This window comes from Sebastes umbrosus, chromosome 19, assembly GCF_015220745.1.
Source record: "Sebastes umbrosus isolate fSebUmb1 chromosome 19, fSebUmb1.pri, whole genome shotgun sequence".
In the NCBI taxonomy this organism is placed as follows: Eukaryota; Metazoa; Chordata; class Actinopteri; order Perciformes; family Sebastidae; genus Sebastes; species Sebastes umbrosus.
The window spans coordinates 22,321,146-22,342,583 of NC_051287.1; the positions used below are offsets into that span (position 1 = coordinate 22,321,146).

Consider the following 21,438-nt stretch of genomic DNA (forward strand, 5'->3'; position numbering starts at 1 on the left):
TTTGTGATGCAAACATAATGTTTCTGTTTCATATGAAGCGTCAAGTTGAGAAGTCAAACTTGTGACTCCAAAATCTGACTGGAGTCCACACCTCCCCAAACCAGTTTCCACACAGTTCTCAGTGTGTTTTTGTATCTGCCCCAATAACCCATTTAGCGATCCAAACCTGGTCTCTCACATTAGATGGTGATGACCCTGACCTGAACCACCCACAGTCTGAACCCTCGCTGACCTGGCTGGCATATCAGGGGTCAGGCAGAGATAGGACCTACCACGTTGTATGACCACCCCCCCACCCCATATGACCACTGGCGTGACACACACCAGACAGTGTGTGTGTGTGTGTTGTGCGTCCCTTTCCCTCTCTCTCTCTTTGAAGTTCGGAGAAATCAGCAGTGTTCACCACCATCTACAAAGCAGTGTGAAGCTACAGCCCCCAGCTGCCTCCACTTCAGAGGGAGAGGGCATGTCAAAACAGCACATGGCTCTGCCCTGCCAAAGTCATGCCTGCAAGTGGAGCACTCTCATGGGTCATCTGGAGCGACAGAAACGGCCCTGATCCTTCACACACCTCTGCTCTCTTTCGGGGCGGAGGAGACGGGACGGTCAATTCTGTAAAGATCTGCACTCACGGCAACATTTAAATTATACAAAATGTGTTTTGCGAAGTGACTGAAGTATACCTAATGACGTATTCCTCTCTTCAAATGTAATCATCTGTGAGTCAGGCTTTTATGTTGCTTTGAATTCTGGTCTTTTTTGTGTATGCACTACATCCACTCTTGTAGTAGATCTACTAATGTAATTAGGGCTGGGCAATATGACGATAAATATAGACAAAACCATATAGAAATGTCTATCATATATATATTTTTCTAAATAGTTTCTATCGCGATATAGCCTAGGTCTATATCTGTATTTATGAATCTTTTTTTTCTATAATTTCCACGACTTCTCATTTGTCAAGTATTTTAATTCACACAGAAATAGGCTTGGTTGTTTCATATAGATTATTTATTTGTTGAATTACCAGAAAACATGCTATATCGTGATATATATCGTAATCAAGATATGAAATTTCTGCATAGTTTAATCCATAGGAATGCGTCGTATTTTATAAGATCGTCATATGTTTTGAACATAGACTGTATATAAGAAGTGGACATAGTCCCCGTGTCACCCATTAGTTTGGAGACTGCCGTTTTGAAGCCTCGAGCTCAGGATTTTGGCCGTCATCATATTGTTTTTTTGCAACCAGAAGTGACACGAGAGAGTGGAGCTAAATACAACCGAACGCTGAAATTAGACATTTTTAGGGTTGTGTCTAGAAGGTAACCTGCAACTTGCAAAAACTCGCAAAAACTCACCTGAGACTCGCTGCCCGACAACCTATCCTAAACGTAACTATTCAAGGTCAACGCCTATCTCACAAGACTTTTGCAATTTGTGAAGTATTTTATTCTCATAGGAGCAAAAAAAATAGGCTTTAGCATGTGGTTATTTCATATAGACTATTTATTTATTGAATTACCAGAAAAAAATGCTATATCGTGATGTATATCATCATCAAGATATGAAATGACCCGTATCATGATAGAAAACTTTGACCATATCGCCCCGCCCTAAATATAGTTACTGTAAATTAAACTTGTGGGCATCATCTGTTGAAATATTCTAATTATGAAAATACATTTCTATTACATGTCACTATTCTGTTAAAAGAAGCCATTTTTTTGCGTTCCGTTTTTCCGACAATAAGCCGGACATTTAGCGTTAAGTCAACCTTTTTAGCTCTCTTAAGAGGGCTTTTTTGAACAACCTTGTCGTCTCGCGTGGTGCTCTGTTTGGCAGAAAAGCGACATAAAACGTCATTGACTTCTAATTGTGTTTGCGCTAATGCTATGTCAAGCCAGACCCCGGCCTCCTTTCTCCAGTCTGCAGTCCATTTGGCTGCAGCGATGCACTTGGCAAGCCAGATAACAGGTGAATGGCCATGGCCTAATAGGCCATCTGTGGAAAACACATTGCAGTCAATTAAGAGTCCACTGCCTCCAGTTGTGATGGCCATTAGACCGCCCCACCACGACAAGTGACTCTTCAGCGACCCGCTCCTTTTCATTCACGCTGTCCTCGAGCTGCCCAGTCCCTCAAAAGACTGACTTTTTGTCTTGGTTTTTGTCGTCCACTCGGCCTTTTCTAGGTTCTATTAAAAATGCAGTTTTCCACTCAAGGATTTTATGTGACCCTGATGGTCAAATATAACCTCCTTCACTCCCTCTTTATCGCTGTTGTCCTCACATAGTCCAACTCCCCCACTACACCACACAAAAGCAGCGCAGCTCTTACTTCCCCCTCAAGAGGGCATCCTTTAGAATGATTACATACACACAATAAACTCATTTAGTCCATAACATTTGTTTGGTGAAAGCATTTACTATATTTCATATCTAGTCCTTCACAATGCCCAACCCTTTAACACACACACACACACACACACACACACACACACACACACATACCAGGCAGTTGACTCTCCCATATTTGAGGCTGTCCCTTATTAGGCTAATTTCAAAATCGTGCAACTGAGACGTGACAGTGTGCCTACGGCCTACAAGTTTGTGAAGTCAAACATCAAACATACCGCTGTGGTGTGAAGCTTCCAGTCCTGATGTTTGCGTCATTGTGGATACAGTACAACATTAATGTGGCACTCCTTGTTTTTCAGCTCATTGCCATTTCCTTATCCATTTTGTTGTTTGTTGTTTTAACCATGACCGTTGCCAGGTATCACATGTAGGTGTCGGGAAAGCGATTTTTAATGCGATACATGTCAGCCGACACATGCAAGTGCCAGGAAAGTTTTGTTTTTTTAATGTGATTAATTTACTCCCTTTTGTCTCAGTGCTCTCTAAAGGAATCTAATCAGCTCTTATTTGCATAGGTGGGCCGAACACATCTTATAAAACTAGACTGTCTTGTTGAACAGGACAGACAACAGCTGGGTGATACAGTAGTCACTCTGTCCTTCATTATTTTCAGTTGATCCAAAGGACTTGTCCGTAAACATTGCTCTTCTTCAAAAGGTCACGGTATCGACTCATCTCCACAGCCAACGTCTTACTCACAATAACAGAAGTAAAGCTTGCTTTTATGGCAGAGCCTTAGGTATAATCCCTGTGCATGTTGTAATATGGAAGGTAGATGTGTGAAAACAATGATTCATACCTCCTGACGGCACAGTGTAATAAAGGGCTTCCTTTTCACACCCTGTGTTGCAATATGATTGGTTCAACTGCTCACTGCGTTCACCTCATGTAATCTTTGACCTGCCGTGCTCCAGCTTTTACCGTTTCTAAAAAAGATATACATCATCATATATTTAATTAAGGAAAAATATCAAGAGAAAGAACTCAAAATAAATATTCAACTGACATCTGATCTGTGTGTGTGTTTCTAATACTTTTAATTGGCCTTTTAATATACTGTATGTACTTTGCTTAAGTAGAAGTAGCAATACCTCACTATACTAATACTCCTTTACAAGTAAATTAAAAATGTAAGAGTACAGAAGTATTGTCCATCAAACAAAGTTTAACTACTTCATATTTTTCTGCGTTGTTTAATCTATAGGACTGCATCATATTTTATAAGATCATCATATGTGTTGAACATACATGTAGGCTGAATATAAGAAGTGGACGTAGTAACCGTGATCTCACCCGTTGGTTTGTGGACTGCCGTTTTGAAGCCTCGAGTTCGGGATTCTGGCCGTCGCCATCTTGGTTTTTGTCTGTCGTCATCTTGGTTTTTGACCGCGGCCATTTTGGTTTCTGGTCGTTGCCATATCGTTTTTTTTGCAACCAGAAGTGACATGAGAGGGTGGAGCTAAGTACAACCAAATGCTGAATAAGACATTTTTATGGTTGTGTCTAACCTGCGAAAATTTGCAAACACTCACCCGACGACCTATCCTAAACTTAACTATTCAAGGTCAATGCCTAACATGTTACCTTCCTGCCACGACTCATTTTTAGGCGACCAAAATGTTACAATTAACTCTGATGAACTGAAAACACACTGAAAGCTTTAAAGTTAAAAGACAAAAACACGGACAACTCTCAGACTGGGACAACGCCGTGGTAGCGACCTGTCAATCACAAGGTAGCCACGCCCTAAAGCATACCCTGCTTTATGATCTATTTAACTCTAAATGGGACCATAATTTACTAAATAAACATCATGCTGTATTGAAGAAGACTTGAAACTAGCGATTGAGACCATAAACTCATGTTTATAATGTTTACTAAGATAATAAATCAAGTGAGAAGTAGGCTCATTTTCTCATTGACTTCTATACAATCAGACTTCTTTTTGCAACCAGAGGAGTCGCCCCCTGCTGGCTATTAGGAAGAATGCAAGTTTAAGGCACTTCCGCATTGGCTTCACTTTTCAGACCCGGAGGTTGCCCCACTGGATTTGAAACACATTTTAATCTGAACATTAACTAGAAGCTGTCAGATAAATGTGGCGCAGTAAAAAGTATATTTTGAGTAAATATATTTTGTTACATTTCCCCCGCTGATTATCATTAATGGGTCACCCAAATAAATTGTACCGAAATAAGTCTGTGGTTTACAGTCTTTTGGATTAAAAGAGAACATTGAACACAGTGTCATTTTCAAGAGTTTTAATAATTTACTAAAAAAGAGTGTAAAAGTAACAGATCTCTCCCACTAAAGTGGATCTGTTTGATATTCAAAGTGATGACAGATGTAACAACTTTTTTTGCAAACTTGCCCTCGTCTGTACATGTGTGTACACTTACTTGGCAATTTCAACCTCTTGGCTGTAATTAAATGACTTTTGTACTGTATACTGTATATCAAAAAAAAAAAAAAGCTCACAGCAAAAAAAATACTTTGATATGAATCACTTGAAAGTAAACCAACCAGCATGAAATGTACAGCTTTAAGAAAATAAAAAAACACAGCTGAAAAGTGTATATACAAACATGCTAACAAAGAGCAGACTGAGTGAAGCTGGAGAGACAGGCATTTCTAATAGTTCGCTTGACATCATTTAGGAGAGCCAATGAAATAAAGCATCGTTCTTAAATATTTAATAACCTTGCAATGTTCAAATACCATGGTCTTCTATTGCCTATTTCAAGTTTTTTTAGCAGAAGAGGAACACTTTATAAATATAGAGTATACTGTATCTCCTGCATCAATTAGTTTAACTTAAACTCATTAAATAAAAAGGTAAAATGTTCAGTATCTGTAGAAAATAAAAAAGAAATGATAAATGTTCATACTGTGTCCACTTCTAAAGAGATGGTTGTGTCCATCACCCTTATCATTAAGTGCCTGCTTGGAAGAGGTAATATATATTTATGTATATACACATATATATATATAGATATCAAATTCTATGACATGATATAATTTGTATAAATATGGCATCTTTACAATTGCATTAAAATGACAATTTTTTATTTCAGATCCCAAGACAATTAACAGTCAATTGGGAAAAAAAGGCCTTGTTTCTCATTTTCTTGCTTTAAATATTAAAAATAAGTCTCAATTCTTTGCAAATGTATGTCTTACATTTATAAACAACACTTCTGTCTTTAACTGGTCAAATATTTCCCATCGTGTTCATATCTACAACACTTTGGAAGGTGAGGAAAAAGTGCCGTTATCAAATGCTCCCCCCTTTGGAGTAATCGAGGACCGTTTCAGAGTAAAAGTTTCATCGACCGACTGCAAGTCCCCAAGAAGCTCAACGGTGCGGTTCTATACAAAAAAATGTAAAAGCATCATTGATGTAACAAAGCCATGTGTTTGTGTTGTCATGCCACTTTGCTGGTTGTACAGTATGGAGTTGTGTGGCCCTGCACAGACGTCCCTTTTCACAGGTGAAGGTGTAAAGAGAATCTGGAAATGTCAGACGCTTCTTCGAAATGCCACTAAGAGGTGAAGCCCGAGTGGGACGTAATGCTATTTTGATCGTTGCGATATGTCAATAAAATGGGCATAGTTGGACAGATCCATCCGTTTTCCCCCTCAGAAAGCACCGTAGCTGACACAGGACCAGTCGTGAAGGTACAAACTGTACTGGGTTTGCAGGGTGTCGCGGTTAAGCGAGTGGGAGTTATTGTTCGGAGCGTTTCACTCTTCTTATTAATTACATTCCAGGCATGGGAGAGTCTGACTTGCCCCGTCCTTTTATTGAGCCACTAAATCCACGTCTACCTGAAACAACAGAAGAGCTCTGGTGCTCTCTGGTGCCCAGAAGGAGGAAGCGTAGGCACAGAGGAAGTGAAGTCCCCCTAGAGGTGTCCTTGAAGTCTCACACAGCTGCTAGAGCATGTTCAGGATGGCGTTGTACATTTGGATCAGTACCGCCAAGTGGACGGGCAGGCAGGACTGGCGGTCTTGGGTGGCGGGGGTGCACGTCAGCCAGGAGAGGGCGTTGTACTGCTCCAATACAAACCTGTGTTTGGATGAAAAAGATAGTTTTATCAACAATTTCAGACTTTTTAAAAAAATATTTAAAGGAACAGTTTGTAGCATTTAGAGGGATTTATTGGCAGAAATGGAATATAATAATAATACGTATATTGTCTTTAGTGTATAATCACCTGAAAATAAGGCTTTACTTTAAATTGAGCCATATTTCTACAGTAGCCCAGAGTGGACAAACCAAACACTGGCTCTAGATAATAAGGCCATTTGCATTTTCACGCTTTAGCGCCGTAGTTCTCCTACACGCTTGGCACCCAGGAAAAGTTTCAGTTGGTTGCAATCTGCAACCTCACCGCTAGATGCCGCCAAATCCTACACACTGTACCTTTAAATCATATACAGTGGAAACCGCTTATAGTGAGCACGTCTGTCCGAGATCTTTGTTGATGTGCATCATTTGTCATGCAGATGACCATCTAATTGACATTTGTATATTTATTACATGAATACAAAGTAATGAAATGGAACGCTTTGCTATTTCTTGGCTCGCTGAAAATTCTTGTGCCTTTTCCCTCAACCGAGGATGAGGCATTGCCGCAGTGCAAGCGTGCATGCTGTACGGCGCCCCTTTGCCGGGGCGGCACCTCGCTTGCTCACTCGCTAGCGGCATGGAGGGAGACTGGCACTGGTCTACATGTGTGCCAGAGAGCCAGTTGAGGATCGTAAAAAGTTTCACTTCAGCCGGATATCAGACGATCCATGAGGCAAAGTATCAAGGGAGTAAAGTAAAAAAAACAACGTTTTTTTAAATTAAATTAACATTAGTCTAACGTAGTTTTAAAATGTTTTACCATATGTTGCCATGTAGGAAAATACCCAAAACGAACACTGTAAGCAGACTACTTGATCACTATAAGCCAATTATTTAAACAGCGTTTGTAAAAAGGAATTATTCTGTCCCAAGATTTTAGATCCATAGAAGCGATTAATCAATGTAACCGTGATCACTATAAGCAGTTTCTCCTATATATTTTAAATGTTTATCCGTTATCCATCAATCCACCTTGATTCCCTTAATCATAAAAGTATCCACTGAAATCAGTTTTTCACTCAAAATCACCATTTTGTAGCACATAATGGCACTTGAAAATATTAAATTTCTTATTTTGACAATATCTTTATCATTAATCATTTATTAATGATATGTTTAAATTTAATCAAGACAATTATAACAATAAATAAAAGTTGTAATATTATCTGAAACCACTATTATCATCTCTTATCAGTTATGATGCATAGTATGCAAATAACACGCTGTTCATATTTACTGATAAATAACTTTAACACAAGTACTTGTTGTAAAAGGTGCTAAATGCCAGATTGGGAGCATATCTATTGCCTCCGCAAGGTTCTCAACATGGCGACAGCTGAGCCGATGCTGTTATATTAATGCTCTGGATATCGTATAGAGCACCTTTAACAATGAGATCATTAATATTACTTAATGAAAATGTAACACTTACTTATAAAGAACAGATATTAAATACATAGATTTATATCACCTACTTGAATAAGACCACTGGCCTCAGACTTTGAAGGCTCCGGTCTGTTTTATACTCACCCTTCGGTATCTGCTTTCTGTTCAGCAGATGATAAAGAAATGTGATGGGACGACATGTGTTCTGTATTTACCTGAGCACATCAGAGGTGGTCTTTGAGTCTAAGGGGTGAGGGGTCCTCTTCGTCTTGTCTGACACCAGCTCATCTGTCTGGGCGATGGAGATGTGGTGGTGGAGGGAGGCCTGAAGTAAAGAAACAAAAGGGCATGATGTCAACTGTTGAAGCATGCATCTGCTTGCAGCTGTAAGCATCTGCAATGTTTAATCACGCTATTAAAATAACATCTGCACACATTCTTCTTTCTCTGTGGGGTTTTCTCTCAAATAAAATAAGCTTTATTATTTTTATCACTGGCTTTTGTCTCTCACGCACCAGCCCAGTCTCACAGCAAAGCGTGTAATAGACCCGCCTGGCCATCGGAAGAAAGCTCGTCAGTGTCACGGAAGTCTAACTTCAGAGCTAGTTATGCAGTATATAAAGTGAGAAAGACCACTTATGGTGGGTGGATGGATGGGTCTGACAAACACACACAACCCGTGTTCAAGACCCGTGTTTTGTTTTATAAATTACGGTACGCGTCCACAGCCTCCGTCCTTTCCACGATTCCCATTCATTGTCTATGTAAGCAGCCGTTCAGTGCATTCTGGCGGCGCGATTCGAGAGACGGGGCGTCACGTCGGCCGCTCCTCATTTGATAAAGTCAAGATCTGGGCTACTTTATGCAAATCAGGGGCTTCCGACGCAACTCGCCGCCTCTGGAAACTCCCGAGAAACTTTTAAACTAAGCGTTGTCGATCCAAAATAAGGACAGATTCAGCAACGAAATGTTTTCAGGAACACATTTCGGTGAACTATTTTCAGAATATAAGAGTTTAAGTTTCCAAATGCGTCGCCATGTTGGTTCTGGTTTGAAAGCTGGAAGCAGCAGCGTTCATCCAATCAGGTGCTGAGTGTCTCGTGTTTAGTGGCAGCCCATCAAGCGTCCAATGCTGGGAAGCTAGGCGATCGCTCGTGATAAAAAACGCCCCTGTGGACATGTACTGTTACGTTAGTGACATTTGTGACGTGTCTTCTGTACTGACGTTACGTTGTTCCTGTATGTGTTTTAACTTAGTTTACGTACTTATTTTAAGCTCAACCATGTTGTTTTCCCTTAACCTAACTAAGTGTTTTGTTTTTTTGTCTGAACCTAAATCAGTGGCTTTTTGTTGCCCCCTGCTGGTACCGCACGTTAACACAGGCTTGTAACATTCATGTATCTGCGAGGCAAAACATGATACACACAGCGGTGTTTAGATACCTTGAGGAAGAGTGGACACTGGCTCTCAGCCTGAGGGCAGGAGGCCCAGAACCAGTGAGGAAGTCCATTTGCTTGTGCCGTGGAGACGTAGTAGCCCAGAGCCAGCGGCTGCTGCTTCAGCTCCTCTGGTGGACTGTCCCTGGACATCAAGCGCTCTCCCTGGTTCTATACACACAGGAGAAGGTCAGTTATTAATTACAATCCTTTATTATGATCCTTTCATTTCATTCATCCATCTGCATCTCAAAAATGATGAGCCTTTTCACTGACACTGGGTTGTTCTTCCTTTAACAAGAATAAAAGCAGGTAATTTTCACGGTAATGAAAGCATGAAAAGAGTACAGACCAAACTGGTTACAAAGGTTAATAATATTGCATATTTATGTCGCATTAAAAGAGATTTCCTGCAGATGTACTGTAGTTCAACGATTGCTATAGAACATGCTTATTATTTAGTTTCCCATTTATTGAGCTGTGCTTGAACGCAGAATTACTTTATATCACGTCGGATATTTCTAGGTTAGAGCATGCAATCCTTGAAGAGGACAGTTTAAGTTATATATATTCAGCTCGAGCAACAGCATTTGAGGACACTTTTATTAGCTGATAAGAAGGTTTTTGCATAAGATCGACATACATATTTGCATTTTTTTTGTTTGCCTGCGGGGTCAATTATGACACACACAGCTAACACTTAGTTTAACCTCTACTGTGTTATTGTACAGCTACACGATGTTCCCACAGTTTGTCAGTAACGTATGAAATGTTCCGTAATATAGGTTGTCAACATGTCTCTTCTCCTGTGCCTCCGAGACAAATTCCTATGCATCTATTATACTTGGCAAAACCGTAATTCTGATTTGTGCTTGATAATGTGAAGTGTCGAGTGTCAGTCAGCAAAGACGGCAGAAAAAGAAGTTCCCATGCTTCAAAGTGCAAAATCAAATCTGAACCTGAAGAGGTATGCATTATAGTTCCAATAAAACATTTATTTAATAAACAGTTGTACATAGCAATTAAAAAGCTTATTATATAGTATACAAAATACTCTATAGTTCATATATAATAACCGTTTTGTATAGGTTTTTCAAGGTTGCCAGCAGTTATTATATGTATTTATTTTATTATAAAGTAACACGATCAGGTCTGATCACACCCTGTACTTCTCTTCCTTCCTGTGCAGAGTCAGAGCAGAGTCTTCAAAAACAATGTTTAAGTAGTAATGTGTACTGTAAATATGCTTTTTTTCACATGTAAGGCCGTGACAGTGTTTTCCGTTGTGAGAGGGTGTCGTTTGCTACAGCTCGAGCCGCTGTAGGATGAATTCTTTCTGCTGACTCACCTTGGCGTGCTGGAAATGTGATCCCATTCCCATCCCGGACGGAGAGCCCGGCGAGGGCACGGGAGAGGTGTTGGGGGAAGGGTGGAGGTTCCCTGTGATCAGCATCATGTCGTGGCCAATGTCGTTCTCCAGCTCATCGGGAAAGGGCAGATCGAACATGTCGTCTGAGGAAAAAAAAAAAAAAGAAGAGATAAAAATGATGTCAACACAACAATTTCATCTTTGGTAATTAACAATGACACATCTCCAGTTTGGGGTCATTTCCAAACCAACACAATTAATATTCCAACAAAGTCTTTAGTACAAGGCACAACGGAACTTCATCATGTTTTGCACAAGATATTTGTGACTGTGGGGAGAGATGTTTGAGCACAAAGATGCCACCTGTTGGTGCAAAATAATATATTTAAACCATTTTAAACAAGGGTTTAGTTTATCCAAGTCTCAAGACATTATCAGTAATCTTGTAAATGACCATTGCCAAAAAGACAATATTGCTCAACTGGAAATACAGGCACAAAATAACATCATCACAATGGCTCCATTTGTTAGCAGAACATCTCTCAATGGAACAAATCACTGTAGTCCACAAAAACCAAACACCTGAGCAAGTGAATTAAAAACTCAACTTCCTTTAACTTTTTTCTCTATACTTTTTCTTCGGTTTTGTTTTGTTTTGTTTGTTTTACATATATATACACATTTGTCTTTGTTCTGGAGTGGCAACACCTTGTCTATTAATGCACAAATGGAATAAAATTAGGGCTGTTAATCAATTAAAATATTTAATTGCATGATTGTCCATAGTTAACCTCGATTAATTGCAAATTAATCGCACATTTTTTATCTGTTGGAAATGTATCCTAAAGGGAGATTTGTCAAGTATTTAATACTCTTATCAACATGGGAGTGGGCAAATATGCTGCTTTATGCAAATGTATGTATATATTTATTATTGGAAATCTATTAACAACACCAAACAATGACAAATATTGTCCAGAAACCCTCACAGGTACTGCATTTAGCATTAAAAAATATGCTCAAATCATAACATGGCAAACTGCAGCCCAACAGGCAACAACAGCTGTCAGTGTGTCAGTGTGCTGACTTGATTATGACTTGCCCCAAACTGCATGTAATCATCATAAAGTGGGCATGTCTTTAAAGGGGAGACTCGTGGGTACCCGTGGAACCCATTTCCCTTCACATATCTTGAGGTCAGAGGTCAAGGGACCCCTTTGAAAATGGCCATACCAGCTTTTCCTCGCCAAAATTTTGTATAAATTTGGAGCGTTATTTAACCTCCTTTGCAACAAGCTAGTATGACATGGTTGGTACCAATGGATTCCTCAGGTTTTCAAGTTTCATATGAATTTTATTCTAATTTGCATTAACGCGTTATTATCGCGTTAACTTTGACAGCCCTAATATATATACACATTGTCATTGTTCTGGAGTGGCGACACTTTGTCTGTAAATGCACAAATGGAATAAAATAAATAAATATTAACAGTATGTCTGTTATCCTGCTCGTCGTTGTTACCATTATTGTCCTCAGTGGGGTAGGAGCTGGGTGCCAGCTGGGTGGTGGCAGACGTTGGGAAGACGAGGATGTGTGTACAGGAAGCGTCCTGAGGTGTGTTCAGCTGCGAGGTCTGCAAGTTCAGAGCGGTGCTGCGGCCAAACACTGAGCCCATGGTGACTGCATCTGTACACGGAGAGAGAAACACAGCAGAGGAGACGTGTCTATTTTCACGAGGTTTTGCAAAAAATATTGCGTTTAAATTAGCTGTGAATTATTTCATGTTCTAGCTCATTTAAAGTTTTTCTTATCTGCACAAATATGTAGCACGTTTTTGTACCTAATCTGTGTTTTTACTAATATATTTTGTCACTGTTACTTTCATTTTTGTAAACTAAACAATATAATTCTAGTGTGCTGCAATATCCAATATCATTATCACCATAACCATCACCATCATTATGTCACAGGCTACTAACCAGGCATGATCACAAAGGAGCCCTGTGGCTCCATGGCGACCAGGCAGGCACTGAGGATACTCGGGGAGTCAGCAGCTGAGATCCCACACATACGACAAGCTTCCTTCAGCTGGCGCCCGATTGAATGGAGGGAATGCTCCCCGAGAAGCGAGCTCCAGTCTGAGTGAAAGAGAGAGAGAGCAAGAGTTTGGGAGGTGCATGTACGAGAGAGAAAACAAGATAAAAGCAGGAATATTTAGGATAATAAAAATTATTTTATCATTCTTCAACTAATTTCATCTCTAAACAAAATTCTTGAGGGAAAATAAATAAAATGAGAATTATAAAAAGATAGAACATAAGTGATAGAAAATGTATTAACAATTTAAAAGATGTTTACAAGTATGCGTTTGTACCTGTGTAGGAGTGTATGTACTATAAATAAATATTAGGGAATGGGCCTCATTAGAGAAAAATATCCTAACTGCTTGTCCTATCTTAACTTAAGTTTCAAAATCCCATCTTCCTATTACAGAAGCAATTCCTAAATGTATCTTATCTTATCTTAACTTAAGAAAGACTATACTATAAATTATATAAATTAAAAAAACAAAAATAAACTATACATTTTTTTAATCTGATATGCCTGTGTCTTTGATTAGAATGTACCGGTGAACTAATTGAGATGGCCAAGCTTTAATATCAATGGCTCTATCTTGTCACTGGCTAGCTTGCAATCACGGACAAAAAAGAGACGGGCGTTCAATTTTAGCTGAGATAAGTCGCAGGCACTATCATGTCGGTGGAGGAGAGGAAACCCCACCTTTTCGGGAAGATTTCTTCTTCTCAATTAACCCTCTCCAGAGCCGGACATCAATCAAATTCAAAATAAATCGTCTAGGTGGTCGATATATATATCCATTAATACTATATGGTCCAGGAAATTTAAAGAATTTGAAGCCCCATCTTCAATATTATACAGACCTAATAACAGTACTGCTGCCATTTTTGGCAGTTATTTTGAATTTAGGACAGGGTCTATGTCATCCTAACTTAGGATTCCTAACTTGGAAAAACCCTAAATTAAGTTAGGACAGTTCTGTTAAAGCTAAATTCCTATCTTAAGATAAGATTTTTTTCCTAAATGCTATGTTATGAAACAGGATGTTTCTGTAATACCAAAATATCAGAAATGTCAACCTAAACGGAGATAAGATAGGATTTCAGTCACATGTAATGAGGTTTCTGGTCAGAAGAGATAATGTAAGTCCCATTTCATGCTGAATAAATGGCCGAACTTACTGCTTTGTCTTTGCTTAAAGCAGAAACATGTTTCTAAATGAACTTGTTTATATTTGTCAGTATATGCATTCTGGGAAACAAAGTGATTATAAAGTAATGTTTTATCCACATTAGAATAAAAGAAACAAAATGATACTTTGAACTCTGAACATGACTTGCAAGTAAGTTGTATTCATTAGAGCTCGGTTTCTTCTAAACGGAGGTCACTCACCTTTTAGCTCCCCGTGCCCCAGCCTGCCTAATCGACCAATCACAATCCTCCATGGCAGTGAGGTCATCTGGATGATGCCAATACACCATTCCCACAGCTTCTGTAGTCCCATCTTCCTGGCTGAGACCTTGGGGCGTCGCGCTCTGAGGGGAAAAAAAAACATGAAACGATGAAATACGTAGAGAGAGACCAGAGCGTTATCTCTCACAAACTAAAGCAGAACAATTAAAAACAAAACCACTTCTCCACACCTGTTGGGTACATCGATGTTGATAATGCTGGTCTCCAGGAGCTCCCCCTGCTGGTCGGTGCAGGACACCAGGATCCAGCGCTGGTCATGTGATAAGCAGTATCCAACAAAGAGCACGTTGTATTTGGGAGGGATCTCTGCCCAGATCTCCCCCTGTTCTGGCTGCTTGGGACGAGCCGGACTGAGGATGAAGGGGGGAGTGTACAGCTGCATGGGGCTGGGATGCTGCAGGAGGACATTCAGATTTCAAGAAAGAAAAGTGGATTAATATAGGCAAGTATATTACACTCATTTACAGAGTATAATATGACAAAAGTTGCTTCATTTGCATGCCTACCTCTGGACCCTTAAGTACAGAATTGACGGTGGAAACTGGTCCAAAGCCAGTCAGGGACTTGATGTGGGTTTGTTGGGGCATCAGACGTCTGCATTGGGAGTAACAGGAGAAGGACAGGGAGCGCAGATGCTGCAGGTAGAAATGGCTTTCACCGCTGGCCGGCTGGAGAAGGTACTGGCACGGCACCACCTAAAGTAAGATACATTAAGATGGAAAGAAAAGATGAGTGAATACTGTAGATCAAGAGTGAATTCTGTCCAGTGTAAATCTGTGAGTTTTCCTACCTGTAGCACCAGCGCAGGTCTCATCGACTCAGGCAAAGTCTGCAGCATCTCTGTGTAGCAGCGAAGAAGTCCTAGTAGCCAAATGCTACTGGCCTCCACCTCTTCACCCTCTTCTTCCTCTCCCCCTTCGTTTCTCGCTCCACTGGAGCTAAGAAAAGCATCCACGATGTAAATAACGATAGCTGGTGGGTTGGCGAGGCCGTCCGTTGAGTCGGCCTCAGTGGGGATGCCGATCCTAGACTGCTCAGCAGTGCTGGAAGAGAGCAAGAGAAGAAAGAAGTTGGACTGTAGTTACTATAATAATGTGAAAAATCGCAGTATTTCCGAGATAAAAGTCGTAAATTTAGGAGAAAAAAAGATCTTGGATATTCTCTGAGATTAAAGTGACAAATTTACAAGAAAAAAACTCACAAATTTGCGAGATTATAAGGACATAAATTTACCAGCAAAAAACTCGGAAAACTGAGCAAGGCGTTTTTACTTATGTTCTTTTATGATCATAAGTACTAATATTATAGAAGTTACAGGAAAGTAGAGACAAATGACTTCTATCTTTGACTACGCAAAGGTGTGTGTCTTTTATTTCAGCACAGCTAACGCTAAAAAACAACTTTTGAGAAGACACTGAACACACTGCGTTACCATAGTTACACAATGACACTTGTCTGTGAAGGGAAAACAACACAGCAAAGGAACATAACAAGTTATTGTGTTGAACCATAGATTATGGTGAATTATGTCCTTAGAGTTTGCTGTGGAGAGGGATGTCTAGAGTACCGTGTTTAGTCTGCTGCCCCTGTGACCTGGCCCCGTATAAACAGAGAATGGATGAATGGAGAGTCCGCTACAATACATAATAATAACAATATATTTTGCACTGTGCGGCTCATTTTACCGCAGTGTTTAACGGTGGCATAAGTATGAGGTTGATCCAACCTTGCAAAGTGAAGCGATGTGGTTCCTAAACAAAAGTACCACACTATTTTCCATTAGCACGGTTTTGTACTCAATACTCACACACTATTTTTTTCTCATAAATTTACGACTTTATAATCTCGCAAATTTATGACTTTATAATCTAAGAGAATATCCAATTTTCTTTCTTGTAAATGTATGACTTTAATCTCGGAAAATCCAATTTTTTTTCTCAGAATATTACCTCCCTCCCCCGGCTCCGTAATTTATTTAATCTTTTTTTAACCTACAATGGCCTCAACAGGCCGTCATAGAGATGAAGCCATTTCCTCAATAATTTGGGTCTTACAGTTCAGGGATTTCTGCTGGTGTGTTGGCTGGTGGTGTGGCACTGGAAGGCCCTTTAGAGTCGGTGGGTGCTCCTTGGGTTGTCTCCCCCGTCTGGTTTGAGGTTGCTGCAGTCGGGGTCGAAGCGTTTCCTGAACTCACGGCCCCTGGAGCATGTTCGCCATCGGGGCCCCAGGCTTGAGGCTGCCCAGAAGAGGCAGGCTGGGATGAGGATGTGGGGTTCGAGGGAGGCTGGACTTTTGGAGGCAACAGAAGACTGCTGTCCAAAGGCAGGGCTGACAGCTGGGGACCTGCAAAAACAAAAAAAGCAGGATTTAAAAATAGAATAGAGTGCAATAGAAGTGCCTGGATGATATTTTATTTATCAGATTAGATTAGTCCGTTTCAATGTTCTCACCAAGCTGCTGCTTGCAGGCGTAAGCGTAGAGTTTAAGTTTGCTGAGGTTGTCGGCGTGCTGCTGTCCAGTCCAGGGCCCAGTCACCCACTGGTCCACGTCCAGCTCCTCCAGCTTCTCTGGCTCCACTTCTTCCCCCACGCGCACAACGCCATCCCTGGACACCTTGGCCAGAGGGCGATGCTTCCCCAGGCGGCACGTCTGGAAACAGAGTCAAGGCTACTTGTCATTCTCTCATTAGAAACCCTTTATAAAAGCCTACGTAGTAATAGCTTTCACTACACTCCTTGCGAGACGTCTGATCCTTTTAAATGAGGACTTCAATTTGTTAACGTATTTGTTGAGTGGTGCCTCTTTGTAGTTAGGGGTTGAGTAAATGAATTGAAATGTAAGTCAAATATATACTGTATGTTTTGTATGTTCTACTCTTGTTTGATAAAAACTTTCAAAATCAATAAAATATATCTACCCCCCCAAAAATAACACTCTATATTAGCATATGTGTTGAAATTGTACGATACTTATGATTCGGAGTCCAATCTCTTACCTCATAAACGGCGCTGAGTTCCTGGAAGAAGGCCTGGGCTGCAGCCAGCAGAGAGGGGCTATTGGGACAGAGCACCACATACGCCACGTCTCGCTGCCCCCCGTAAGGCTCCAGCAGCAACTTCTCCCAGAAAGGTAACGCCAAGGGGGACAATGCCAAGAAGTCTCTCTCCCGGTCATAGCCCAGTAACACTGGAGGGATGGGCAAGGGCTCTGGTGACTCCTCCGAACCTTAGACGAATAGAAAGAGTCACATTTTTAGATGACTTTTTCTGTGCATTCCACACGATCACGTCAGAGATTTGTAGTATTACGGGTAACATACAGTAAAAACTAAGACGGGGGATTTGTGTTCTGCATAAATATGAAGAAACGCATTGACTCACCGTAGGAACCTCTCCCAGCCATCTTATGGAACTGCTGCCAGGTGAGTGGACCTTGAACATGCTGGATGTTTTCCCAGGTCCGTCCTGATCTCTTCTTCTGGATAGCATCCTGTAGGAAAGGCTGCAGAGACAGCAGCATACGAACCATATCCTGGGACGACAACATGTTCATGTCCACCACTGTGGAGATTGGCAGACACACACGGACACAAAGAGAATACATGAACAGATGCACACATGTTAACATGAGTCTATACACAAAAGAAACAGATGAACACACATAATACACATCAATACATAGTTTAGAAAGGCAGCTAGATATACATGAAAATAATAATACCAAAGATCTGTAAATTAGGATTTTATTTAAGGGTTACTGTTATCCCAAGGATGCATTCAGCTATTTGTACATTGCATATTTTTCAAAGCCCTTCTCACCATTTGTGTGAGGCCAGGAGTGAAGAGCTGTACTTCTGACAACAGCTGGATCTACTTTCCCTCCTGTGGAGTTGTCCACATACTGCAGCCCCTGCTCCAAGGCGTTGTAACAGTCCACACAGGCATCACTCCCGTCGGCCCACTGCTTTTCAGACATCCAGCTTTGGAGCAGTGCCCCCTTGCGGCCGTGGCAGGAACAGCTGAGGGGGACATGCAGTGACGCCAGGGAGGAAATGGGCTGGGAGCAGTGCTCCTGCAGGAGGATCATGACTAACGGAGAGGTGGGGGCGGCGTCTTGCGGCCGCTTGGCCCTGGGGTCACCCATAGTTGGGTCCCGCCGGCAAAGAGCCAGCCTCCTCTCGGCCGCCCGGCCTACTTCAGAAGTCCGACCGTAAATATCCAGCTCGTCCTCCAGGAAGAGGCCCGTGCCGTGGGCCAGCCGCCTGTTCACGATGGCGCTGAAGCCACACATACAGCGGTACTGATCTTCACAAGTAGAATCAGGGATATACACCCCCACATCTGCTCCTTTGACATTCATATTGCAGGCGCAGATACAGCAGCTGTCAAAGTTGCGATCCTTGAAGACGTTGAGGACGGAGTCCGAGAGCAGGAGGATGGCGTACAGGCTGTGGGCCTCGGGCAGGGAGGGTCCTGGCCGAGCGTGGGGCTCTACGGAGCTGAGAGGGAGGCTGGTGGAGGGCGTGGAGGCCGGCGAGCTGAGCTCAGTACCGTCCTGCTTCACCGAGCCCTGCCCAGAGCTTGCGGCGTTGATACCCCGGGGCGTGCGAGGGGTTCGCGGAGTTGGCACAGAGAAGCGGGGAGTGGCAGGAGATGGGAGGATGCCAGCAGAGGTGCCCACAGAAGCAGTGGTGCCGCTCATCTGGCCGTACTCCTGGTCCGTGAGGGCGTTGACACTGGGCATGTTTCTGGAAAACACACACATTGAAGAAAACAAAAACTAATAGTCAAGACAGAAAAACACGATGACTTTAGTTGTCTGGCAGCAGCTCCTTCCACCCAAACAGGCACTCTTACTAGTGAGGCTAAAAAGTCTCACTTATTCATCCTTCAGAAACCACATACTCCTGCACAACATTGTTTTTTTAAATAATCAAAGATCTCTTAGTCACAAAAGCTGTCTACTCACGTGTATCCGTCTCTGATGAAAGCATTCTGAGGATGCATGACCGGGAAATGCTCCATTTTGGGCAAGAGGGCCCAGGATGGACGATAGTAGCACTGATCCGGGATCTTGAGTTGTGGTAGAATCTGGCTGGGTAGGCAGGAGAGTGGAGCAAACATGGAGGAGCCTATTTGTGGCTGGATAGAGAAGATATGATGGTAAAATAGAAGTTAATCATTTAGTAACACAGACAAAAAAGAAGTAGAAGAGGGAGTCTATCATTTGGTGATTATTTTCTCTGAAATTACAAGATGTGGTTGACATATCTATCTGGTAAGCATGCCTGACAAGAATGAAGGTACTTTAGTTAGCAGGTTACATATTGTGCTAGAGCAAGCCATGTGTAATCTAACACAATGTTATTTGGTTTAACCTAGAGAGATGCAATTTCACTGTATTTGATATGCACTAAGCAGCCGTATTACAGTATATTAAAGTATCAGGTAACTGTAAGCACTGTGTTGGATTCACATCTCTGGACTATAGAAGCCGTTTGAATAAACTAAAGTCACTGTCATGGTCTTAAAGGATACCGCAGGCAATATTCTATATTTTTCTTACATCACATGAAAAGACCAAAAACAACAATGAAGTGCTCTCAGCCCCTAGACCGTTCATTCCTACTGAAGACATAAATCTTAAAATTGAATCTGGTCCGGTTCCTGTTCGCACTGACTTTTTACAAACGAACCAGAGGAGTAAACATGAAGTTATTCAGTCTGACAGGTAACCCATTGATTGGACTGTTTTGGTGATTGTCATCCTGCGAATTCCCCAGATGACTGGTGCGAACGCATAGTCTGAACGCTGGGGAGCGCACGGACACGCGCATGGTCGGCGTACTGTGGGATTGCTGTCATACACTTTTTTAATGGAGTTAATTAACTGACAAAGTACACAGAGTCAGATACAAGCGCTCCCGTTTTAACAGCTTTTGACCTATTAATTAGGGAAAGTACACACGCTGACGTGCTCATATACACGGCCTTAAATATAGGTCGCTTCCTGAAGAGATTTTACAATCAGCAGATGGATTTATTAGTAGTCTATCATGCTAAAATCACATATCTGCAATCATAAAATCCTGCGGTTGGTTCGTTTACTTTCACACCACAAACAAACCGCACCAGAGTCCGCTTGGAAGCAGACTGAGATCACCTTTTCGGGAAACACACCAAGTACACCAGTGTATTTAAAACAGCAGTACAGTGTATGTGGGATTGACTCAAAACAAACTACAGTGCCCATGTTCAAGGGACATGTAACCCAGTGCATCAATGTAGCTCATTGATGTATTTCTAACAGTCTTTGGCCAACAATGGAGGTCTATGGCACAGAGGAATAAACCAATCAGGCTTTGGCTACACAGGTAATACTTGCCAGTAGTATAAAGTCCTTATTGGTTTGGTTTTTCCCGTCATAGTGCTAAGGTATTCTGTCAAATTATATACTAAATAAATAAATTAAGGAGCCCAATATGTTCCAAGGAGATATTCCACTCACATTATCCATAGGTTTAAACATTTTATGACATATTTTAGCTTTAACATCAACATATCACAAAAGAAAACAAGATCTATACCAACATTTATAGACTCTTCAAGTGTCCAGTTTTTGTGATCATGTGCCCGCTCTCCCCTCTGACCCGTCTCATTTACAAGGTGATATTCCCCACACCGACTAGCGCTGAATACATGTTTGATTATATACCACATCACACTCTATAAACAATGGAAACTGTGGTTCAATCCAATGAAAATCTACTACATCTGGAGCATCTAACACTCAGTTGTCATTAATTTACTTGGATCCAATCGATTCTAAAACGCTAAATTAAACCTTTCAATCCTGTTTGTGTGTTTTACGTATTGAGCTGTTTGTTTGTGTTGACAAGCAGATGCACCTAATAGTAGTCACTAAGTGCATTCTGCTATAATTAGTGTTTCCCAGCTGCAGTCAGTACAGATGTCTGTCTCACAAGACAGAGATAGCGAATTAGCGAACTACAGGTATCAGTGAAACAATTCCGACATGATGTGTGAGCCTGACCAGCTGCTCAGGAGCTGACAGTCAACAAGTCCTTGTATTGACTTCATCTTGATGGGAGTTTTAAAGTAATTTATGAAAGTAA

The 21,438-nt window shown here is 41.3% G+C and overlaps 1 protein-coding gene across 2 annotated transcripts in view; it reads right to left on the reverse strand.

Annotated features, from left to right (window-relative positions):
* Positions 1–4,672: 4,672 nt before the first annotated feature.
* LOC119478080 (mediator of RNA polymerase II transcription subunit 13-like) overlaps positions 4,673–21,438 on the reverse strand; it is a 104,615-nt gene continuing 87,849 nt past the window's right edge. The window contains exons 16-31 of one of the 2 annotated variants that reach the window (XM_037752497.1): positions 19,272–19,444; positions 18,122–19,050; positions 17,684–17,863; positions 17,299–17,528; positions 16,754–16,952; positions 16,358–16,646; positions 15,094–15,346; positions 14,810–14,998; positions 14,474–14,697; positions 14,223–14,365; positions 12,731–12,889; positions 12,273–12,437; positions 10,730–10,893; positions 9,388–9,552; positions 8,160–8,269; positions 4,673–6,495 (exon numbers count right to left, since the gene is read on the reverse strand). In XM_037752497.1, coding sequence (XP_037608425.1) covers positions 6,363–6,495; positions 8,160–8,269; positions 9,388–9,552; positions 10,730–10,893; positions 12,273–12,437; positions 12,731–12,889; positions 14,223–14,365; positions 14,474–14,697; positions 14,810–14,998; positions 15,094–15,346; positions 16,358–16,646; positions 16,754–16,952; positions 17,299–17,528; positions 17,684–17,863; positions 18,122–19,050; positions 19,272–19,444 — 3,705 coding nt within the window. In that variant the 3' untranslated portion in view covers positions 4,673–6,362. The remainder of the gene's footprint in view (positions 6,496–8,159; positions 8,270–9,387; positions 9,553–10,729; positions 10,894–12,272; positions 12,438–12,730; positions 12,890–14,222; positions 14,366–14,473; positions 14,698–14,809; positions 14,999–15,093; positions 15,347–16,357; positions 16,647–16,753; positions 16,953–17,298; positions 17,529–17,683; positions 17,864–18,121; positions 19,051–19,271; positions 19,445–21,438) is intronic. The other variant, XM_037752498.1, reaches the window with a different exon arrangement.